Below are 9,865 nucleotides of genomic sequence, written 5' to 3'. Positions count from 1 at the left end.
GCCAAAAAAGTAGACAAAAAAGACATTTTTGGCTTGTCCAAAACCCGCCTAAAGCCAAAAAATTCGGAGCGGACCCGACCGCAGGCCGGAAAATTCTGCCCAAAAACGGGTCGGGTCGGTCCAAAAGATCACATCTAAGTCTGGTCTAAGATATTATTAATCTAATTTGTTCGATTGTTTTGACTGACCTTTTACCATTTTTTGTGGCACTAGTTTATAATAAGAAATGACACATTCATAGGTTGATTAAATTAGGTTTGATTTGAATGTTTCTAGACAAATTTGGGATCTGTTTTCTTTACCTTATTTTTGCCAATCCTTTAAGAAAATACGAAAAATTTAGATTAGATTAAGAAACAGGAAAAATACAAAAAGTTAACAAAAATGAAAAAATTTGATGAGTTTAAAAAAGTTTGGACATTAGAAAACCAAGAAAAAAAAATTAAAAAACAAACAAATCTTTCATTTAAGATAGCATGAAGACCGCATATCACAGCCGATACAATAAAATAAAAATTGAATACCACATTAGATTGGCTTTAGGCTTTACGAAACTGATCCTTTTCTCTCTCTTGTATTGTGTTATAATTATGAGAATCAATTCAATTTCACAAGAGAAACTCTTCTACTTTCTCTCTCTTTGTTTTTTAAACATTCACATCCATATTCCTTCTCTCTCCTTACATCACACCAAATGTATGAAATTTCTCTCTCATAAATTCTGTTTCTCTCCCCTTAAACCGTTTCTCATGTATTAAGAGAAGCAAATCGAATAATCGGAGTAAAAATAAAAGAGATGACATCTGGGTTTTCCGGCGATTATTTCTACGGCGGAGGAGCAAGTACAGGTACAGGACGGACAACGTCGTTGACAGGAATTGGAAGTTTCCGGCAACAACAACAACAACAACAACAACAACCACCGCAAACTCTGTCGTTGCAACAACAAGCGATGTTTCCATCCATGGACCAGATCGCGCAACGGAGGACAGATTTGTTGTTGGGTAAACGCTCTTTTGGTGATTTTCAAGCGTACCAACAACAACTTCTCCTTCAACAACACCAGCAACAACAACAGCAACAACAACAACAACAACAAAATACGTTCTTGTTTTTACAAAAGCAGCAACAACAACAACAACAACAACAACAACAACAACAGCAATCTCATCAACAGCAACTGTCTTTTTTACAACAACAATACTTGATGAGATCGGTAAAACAAAGAACTAATGCTTTTACATCTTCACCAATTTCTCCTCTTTCTCCTACTATTGATCTTTGTTCACCTACAACTAATACCAATTCTCTTTCCTCCTCTTCCTCGGCCCGGTTAGGGGTTCCGATTCCCATTTATCAACAACTCCGTCAACAACAACAACAACAACAACAAACAATTTCTGTTGTTAACAAAAACAATAATAATATACAACATAATCAATTTAACCCCACAAATAATTGCTTAATCTCCAACCTTTCTTCTACCAACAATAACCTGATCAACAACCCGATTCAAAACCCAAACCCGGGATATTCTTATTTAAGGTATTCTAATGTGGTTCAAACAAAACCCGAACCTGAGCCCGATAATTTTTCCGGAGTTGGGTATTCAAATAATTTGGTATCCGAACCTATGGAGCCAAAAGTGGAGCCTGATTCAGAGGATCACAAGATCCTTGACACCCTTCATGAGTTAGAGAAACAACTTTTGAACGACGACGACGACAACGAGGAGGATAATGATGCTGTTTCGGTTATCACAAACAGTGAATGGTCCGAAACATTTCAAAACCTCATGAGCCCAGGCGGGAATTCGAATACAAATCATGCTTCTTCCAGCACAAGCGGAAGCACCAACACAAACACCATCACAAGCAACAACAACAACAACAACAACAATAATAACAACAGTATGATATCACCTTCACCAACGTCGTCAACCTCATCCTGTTGCTCAACCTCCGCACCTGCACCACAGGTTCCACCACCGCCCGAGACGCTGTCAGCGAAGCAACTTGTATTGGAAGCCGCGACTGCGATTGCGGATGGTAAGAACGAGCCCGCAACTGAGTTGCTGGCTCGTCTAGCTCGAATTTCCAATTCCAAGGGGAATTCCGAGCAAAGGCTCGCTTATTACATGGGGAACGCGCTACGTTCTCGCGCGTCCCCCAGTAATGAGATCGTAGCTCCAGCCCCTGTGCTTGAGCTATACTCAGATGAGCAAATGCAAGCGATGTATTCATTGCATGACATATCTCCTTGTTTCAAGTTTGGTCTTTTAGCTGCGAATCTTGTGATGTTGGAAGCTATTACAAGTGCTTTGCAAGAAGGGAGCAGAGTCCATGTCATTGATTTTGACGTCGGCCATGGCGCGCAGTATATTAATCTTTTGCGCGCCTTGGCCGAGCGTCGGTCCCAGATGGGGACATCAGGGGTTGGTTCATATGAGCTGAAGGTCACTGTTGTTGAAACTGAGGTGACTAATCGTGGGGTTATGGATTCAGTTAAAGATGGGTTGATCAAGTTAGCTGAAAGAGTTGGAGTTAATCTAAAGTTTGAAAGTTTAACTCGGAAGATCACCGAGTTGACTCACGAGTCACTCGGGTGCGAGGAAGGGGAAGCAATTGTTGTGAATTTTGCGTTTAAGCTTCACCGGGTACCGGATGAGAGTGTTTCTATGGAGAATTTACGTGACGAGCTTCTTAGGCGCGTGAAAGGTTTAAACCCACGCGCGGTTACGTTGGTGGAGCAAGAAATGAATGGTAATACGGCTCCTTTTTTGACTCGGGTGAACGAGTCATGTGGGTACTACGGTGCGTTGTTGGATTCTCTTGAGGCTACGCTACCAAGAGATAATTCGGATCGGGTTCGTGTCGAAGAGGGGCTCGGGCGGAAGATGGGGAACTCGATCGCGTGTGAAGGTAGGGACCGTGTGGAGCGGGCTGAGGTGTTCGGTAAATGGCGGGCCCGGATGGGTATGGCTGGGTTCGAGTTAAAACCACTGAGTCAAACCGTGGCTGAGTCAATGCGGACTAAACTCAATTCGGCCCGAGGTGGGAACCCGGGTTTTACGGTTAAGGAGGAAAGTGGTGGGGTCGGGTTCGGGTGGATGGGTCGGACTCTCACCGTCGCATCTGCTTGGCGTTAACTTCACTTATTATTGTCTCTCCAAACACACCTTTAAAGAATTAGTACTACTAGTATATTATTGTTTACTTACTTTTGCCCACAATTGTCATAGAATAATTTTAAGTTTAGTTGTAGTACTACTTAATTAATATATTTTTTTTTCTTATTTTGAATTTTGTTTATGTGAGAAGGAATGTAAGGAGGGAAAAACCCCACTAAACAAAGTAATAAAAAGAAGTTGGGGGAAGTGTTTGGATGGATGTGAGAGAAAATTCTTATTTGTTTTTGTTTGTTTATTATTATTAAGTTGTTAAAGGAAGGTGGGATTTGAGGGAGTGCTGAAATAGGAAAAGTTTGTTTGGCAAATTGGGCTGACTTGTATGGATAGGTTCTTCTCCTAATTGGCAAATATAAATTGAATGGGGTCCAAAATTTCTTAGCACATGTAGTGGTAGACTGATAGTATATAAAACTATTATCTTTTTATGTCATTTTATTGGCTAGTATATTTGTTTTTACTTTATCTTTAAAGTCTTTGGATACTTTGGATCATATGCTTGAATTTGTTCCTTTAAGCAGGCAGAAGTTGTGCAGGGGTGTCAATGTCCAATTCCTAAGGGTTGTTTGGTTCAGCTATTAATAAAAATCTTACAGGAAAACAAACAGTATAACCGTCATTAATTCACATTCAGATGAATCTAACAAGATCCCACATGACTATGTTTTTCCTAAAATATAAATCATCAAAGCTAATTAAAATTTAAACTGTGAATAGTAAACACTATGCAAATGTTGCACTTATATAGAAACGAAAGAAGTATATTAGGGTTTTTCTCCTCTTTGTTTGGGCTATGAATGGTTGCTTGCTTGTGTACTTTATGAAAGCATGCTTTGACTTAAACAGGCAAAAAAATTCTCTTTCATCAAGTTGCAACAATTTATATGATACAAGTCCAATAGTGGGAATCATAATTTTCTACCTACAGGCTACATGTAAAAACAAGATGTAGAAGTTAGGTAAGAACAAATTGGTTGCCCAACTTTCTTTCTCATCCAAACAACCAATTTCAATATGATCATAATTCTATTTTATTGTTGCATTTGCTTCATAAGAATTGGAAGTTGTTTGCGAGTTCACACGCACTTACGCACATATGCGTATAGAATTATTTCCTTCTCACCTAAAAGAAGATGAAAATCCTCGCACCAAAAGGAAGATGAAAATCTAATATTGTGTGATATTTAACGTTTTTCGGTAGATAAATCATCTTGTTATAATAGTAGAGAAAGGCATCCTTGATAAGAAAGTTGGTCTATTTTCATTGGAACTAATAGAATGTCAAATGGGGAAAAAAAGCTTTTATTTGCATTCAAAGGACGCCACCAAGCATTAGATCTAGAGTAAGGGTGCAAGTTTGATTTTCGAAATTCGATTTTTACATTTTAAGTTCAAATTTGTATCCAGAAATCAACTTAAATCAAATCGAAATATTTTAATACAAATTTATTTATTTTAAAATTTTCGCAACTTGATCATAATTTAGAAAAACATTTAGCGGATGTATGGAAATTGGGCCCTCCCATGTCCCCACGAGGCATCCCACAACATTCTATGCACGGACCTCGGGGACGTCCAATAGCGTGACTTAACCTTCAATTTTGACCATTTTAGAGCTCATCCGGGCGCGGTTTAATTTTTGGCCGAAACATTCCTATGGGGTGCGACACGACTTATAATGCATATCGGTTGTTTCAGACTATTTGCATTGCCCAATAATGCCACCAAATGACCATTTATGATTTTGTGGTGCGACCACGAAATTACCCCAAAATGGTCGTAAAAGACGTTATTAGCCCCGTTCAAAGCCATGTGTGTTCTTAATATACCCTCCTATATTCCCCCAAGGTATCCCACGAATTTGATGCACGGGTTCCGGGCCGTCTAAAAGCGTGAGTTATAACCTTTAATTTCGATCGTTTTAGGCCTCCTCCGGGACCCTGGACATATATTCACCAAAAACCTTCTTATGCGATGCGACACCACTTATAATGCAACTCGGGTGCTTCACATCAACTAAGTTGCCCCAGAATGCCACTAAACAACCCATTTTTTATGATTTTTTTTGTGGCCGCCACTGAATGGCCCGAAACGGTCGTACGTAAAAGTTGTTCTTATACTCGTTTTTATTCGTGGGTGTCCTTAATATACCCTTCTATGTCCTATCGAGACATCCCACGACATACGGTGCACGAACCCCGGGGACGTCCAAAAGCATAATTTATATCTTTCAATTTCGACCGTTTTAGGGCTCCTCGTGGCCCGGTCATATTTTTAGCCGAAAACCTTCTTATTGGGTACAACACGACTTATTATGCATCCCAAGTGTTTCGCACCATATGAATTGCCCCATAGTGCTACAAAATGACCCATTTATGATTTTCTGGTGCAATCACGGAATGGCCCCGAAACATTGATAGAAGTTGTTCTTATTTCCGTTCAAAGTCATGGGAGTCCTTAATATATCCTCCCATGTCGCCACAACGCATCCCAAGACATCTGGTGCACGAGCCCCGGGGAAGTTCAAAAGCGTGACATATAGGCTTTAATTTTTATTGTTTTAGGGCTTGTCGAGTCCCGATCATATTTTTCGTCGAAAACCTTCCTATGAGGTGCGACAAAAATTATAATTCAACTGGAGTGCTTTGCAACATCTAAATTGCCCCATAATGCCACCAAACAACTAAGTTATGTTTTTGTGATGTACCCACGAAATGCCCCCGAAACGGTCGTAAAAACTGTTCTAATGCTCGTTCAAAGTTGTGGGAGTCCTTAATATACCCTTCTTGTCCCCTCGAGGCATCCCACAAAATTTCGTGCACGGGTCCCGGTGCCGTCCAAAAGCGTGAATTCTAGCCTTCAATTTCGACCGTTTTGGGGCTCCTCTGGGCCCCGTACATATTTTCGGAGAAAACCTTATTATTCGGTGCGACACGACTTCTAATGCAACTCGGGTGCTTCACACCATCTGAATTGCCCCAGAATGCCACTAAACGACCCATTTTTGATTTCTTGGTGCAATCACAGAACGAACCCGAAACGGTCGTAGAAGTTGTTCTTATGCTCGATAGTTCAAATCCGTGGGAGTCTTTAATATACCCTTCCATGTCCCCTCGAGACATCTCACGACATTCAGTGTACGAACTTCGGGTACGTCCAAAAGCGTGATTTATATCTATCAATTTTGACCGTCTTAGGGCTCCTCTAGGCCCCGTATATAATTTTGCCAAAACCTTATTATGCGGTGCGACACGACTTCTAATGCAAACATGGTGCTTAGCACCATCTGAATTTCCCCAGAATGCCACCAAACAACCCATTTATGATTTTTTGGTGCAACCACAGAACGATTCCGAAATGATCGTAAAAGTTGTTCTTATGCTCGTTCAAATCCGTGGGAGTCCTTAATATACCTTTCCACGTCCCCTCGAGGCATTCCACGACATTCCGTGCACGGACCTCGGGGACGTCCAAAAGCGTGATTTCCTTCAATTTCAACCGTTTTAGGACTCCTCGTGGCCCGTTCATATTTTTAGCCGAAAACCTTTCTATTAGGTGCGGCACGACTTATTATGCTTCTGGAGTGTTTCACGCCATCTACATTGCCCAAGAATACCACCAAACGACCTATTTATGATTTTATGGTGCAGCCACAGAATGACCCTCAAACGGTCGTAAAACCTGTTCTTATTCCTTTTCAAATCTGTGTGGGTCATTAATATACCCTCTCATATCGCCATGAGTCAGCCCACAATATTTGGTGCAAGGGCCTGAGGACGTTCAAAAGGCGTGATTTATATTGTCTTCAATTTCGACCGTTTTAGGGATGTTCCGGGCCCGATCATATTTTTCGTTGAAAACCTTCTTATAGAATGCGAAACGACTTATAATGCAACCCGAGTGCTTCGCAGCATCTGGATTCCCCCCCAAATGCCACCAAATGCCTCATTTATGATTTTGTGGTGCAGCCACGGAATGGCCCCGAAACGTTCATAAAAGTTGTTCTTGTCCCCATTAACAGTCGTGGGAGTCCTCAATATACCTCCCATGTCGCCACGAGGCATCCAAACATTCGGTGCGCGAGCTCCGGGGAAGTCCAAAAGCGTGACTTATAGGCTTCAATTTCTAATGTTTTAGGGCTTCTCGAGTCCCAGTCATATTTTTCGTCGAAAACCTTCCTATGGGGATCGACACGAATTATAATTCAACCCGAGTGCTTAGCAACATCTAAATTTCCCCATAATGCCACCAAACAACCAAGTTATGATTTTGTTGTGCACGCACGGAATGCCCCGAAATGATCGAAATAGTTGTTCTATGCCCGTTCAAAGCCTTTGGAGTCCTTAACATACCCTCCCATGTCCCCTCGTGGAATCCTACAACATTCGGCGCACGGGTTCCGGGGACGTCCAAAAGCGTGAGTTATAGCCTTCAATTTCGACCGTTTTAGGGCTCCTCCGGGCCGTGGACATATTTTTGCCGAAAACCTTTTTATGCGGTGCGATACGACTTCTAATGCAACCCGAGTGCTTCGCACCATCTGAATTGCCCCAGAATACCACCAAACGACCCATTTATGATTTTGGTGCAGCCACGGAACGATCCCAAAATGATCTTAAAAGTTGTTCTTATGCTCTTTCAAATCCGTTGAGTCCTTAATATACCCTTCCATGTTCCCTCGACGCATCCACTACATTCGGTGCACAGACCCCAGGGACGTCCAAAAGCGTAATTTATATCCATCAATTTCGATCGTTTTAGGGCTCCTCCTGGCCCAGTCATATTTTTCGTTGAAAACCTTCTTATTGGTTGCGACACGACTTATTATGCATCCTGATTGTTTCGCACCATCTGAATATCCCAAGAAACCAGATCATAACGCATTAGTTAAGCGGTGAACTATATTAGTTAAGTGTTGAAGTATATTAGTTATATCATAAAAATCATATTATAATGTATTTTTACTAATATCTAATAACTAAAAACAATAACTATTAACTTACAAATATTGCCATTTGTCCAGAACCATACCTATAACTAATAATATGAAAACTATAATTAATAACGTGTATACAATTACTTATAACTAAAAATCATAACTATTCAACTTAGAAATATAACAATTTATCCATAATCATAACCATAACTATAATTAATAACATGAAAGCTATGACTAATTACCTATAAACAATTACTAATAACTAAAAATCATAACTATTATCTTTACAAATATAACTATTTACCTAGAAACGATAACTAATTATCAGAAAACATAAGTACTCACCTGAAAAAAATGTAACTTTCTAACTAAAGTTGTAACTCATAATAAGAGATTCATTAGAGTTTAGACCCATTGATAGAGGGAAACAAAGAGCCTTGAGAAATTCTCATCATCAAGATTGAAGAAGTTGCGGAAAAGGACGTTATATAGTTTAAAGTATCATATGTTCAAAAAAGAAAAGAAAAAGACGTAGCTTCAGAATTAAATGGAAGTTGGGCGGTGGAGAGGGAAATTGCAGTGCACAGGAGAGAGAAAGGGGTAGAGGAGAGAGAAATGCGAGTTGGTAGAAGAAGACATATGAGATAGAAATTAGAGTTGACAGCACAGAGAGAAAATAAATTGATGAGGAAATGAGATGGTTTTACTAGCATAACTAATAGGTTTAAACGTTTAACTAATATAATTCAACGCTTAACTAATATATTTCAGCGCTTAACTAATATATTTCAGCGCCTAACTAATTCATCTAGAAGCAATATAAGGTTAGCATAACTAATAGATTCAAGCATTTAACTAATACCACTTCTGCTATGATGCACACGCGTGATGTCAGCATTACATCAGTTGGTCTCATGTTAACACTAATGCGAGACGGTCTTTATAAGAATTTGTGTTTTTTATATTAGAAAGATAATTGGTATGGAGACCAACCCCTGCTAGGTTACTAGCCTACAGGGCACACTAGTTTAGAGGCTGGGTACAAGGCTAAACAACCCAGAAGTAGAAACCCAACATATTATTGGGATGAGTCATGAGTATTCAAACGCTGGACAATATAATTTCTTGAAATTGGGAATGATACTCCATATTGTGTTTTATTTTTATATATAACATAAATGGGAATTTTTTCCTTGAATAATGCAAAAGTGGGTTTTGATTCCCAAAATATGCCCAAAAAAATTAAAATTCCCTGCGTACTGTCCACGTAGGACGGCACGCGAGAAAATTATTATTTTTTTGTTTTAACCCACGGAAACCGCTACTCAAAGTAGCGGTTTAATTTTAAAATAAACCGCTACTCTGAGTAGCGGTTTACCTGCGCAAAATATGGTAAGCAGGTATCAGTTTTCATAATAAACCGCTACTCGGAGTAGCGGTTTACAAAAAAAAAAAAAAAAAAAAAGTTAAAAAAAAAAAAATTTCTCGGCACTTGTAAACCGCTACTCAGAGTAGCGGTTTTACTATAAAAAAAGTAGCAGTTTTACTATAAAAAAAAATTCTCGCGTGCCGTCCTACGTGGACGGTACGCAGGGAATTTTAGTTTTTTTGGGCATATTTTGGAAATTAAAACCCAATTTTACATTATCCAAGGAAAAAATTCTATCTCCTCTAAAAAAAGAAAGGACAAAAAAAATGCTCAATTAAATCGAAAAAAACTGCCTAATTTTAAAAAGGAA

General features: G+C 39.5%; 1 protein-coding gene across 1 annotated transcript; it reads left to right on the top strand.

The window, feature by feature from the left end:
* The first annotated feature begins 233 nt into the window (after nucleotides 1–233).
* LOC104888390 (scarecrow-like protein 8) lies at nucleotides 234–3,620 on the top strand. Its single transcript, XM_010673349.4, has one exon. It carries the CDS (start codon nucleotides 797–799, stop codon nucleotides 3,146–3,148), a length of 2,352 nt encoding a protein of 783 aa, XP_010671651.2. The 5' UTR covers nucleotides 234–796; the 3' UTR covers nucleotides 3,149–3,620.
* The last annotated feature ends 6,245 nt before the right edge of the window (nucleotides 3,621–9,865 follow it).

This window comes from Beta vulgaris, chromosome 3, assembly GCF_026745355.1.
Source record: "Beta vulgaris subsp. vulgaris cultivar EL10 chromosome 3, EL10.2, whole genome shotgun sequence".
NCBI lineage: Eukaryota > Viridiplantae > Streptophyta > Magnoliopsida > Caryophyllales > Amaranthaceae > Beta > Beta vulgaris.
The sequence above is the reverse complement of the archived record's forward strand: the minus strand, read 5'-3'. Positions and strand labels throughout refer to the sequence as shown.

Excerpts from the sequence above, each read along its gene's own strand:
- LOC104888390 (XM_010673349.4), top strand. The coding sequence starts at position 797 with ATGACATCTGGGTTTTCCGGCGATTATTTCTACGGCGGAGGAGCAAGT.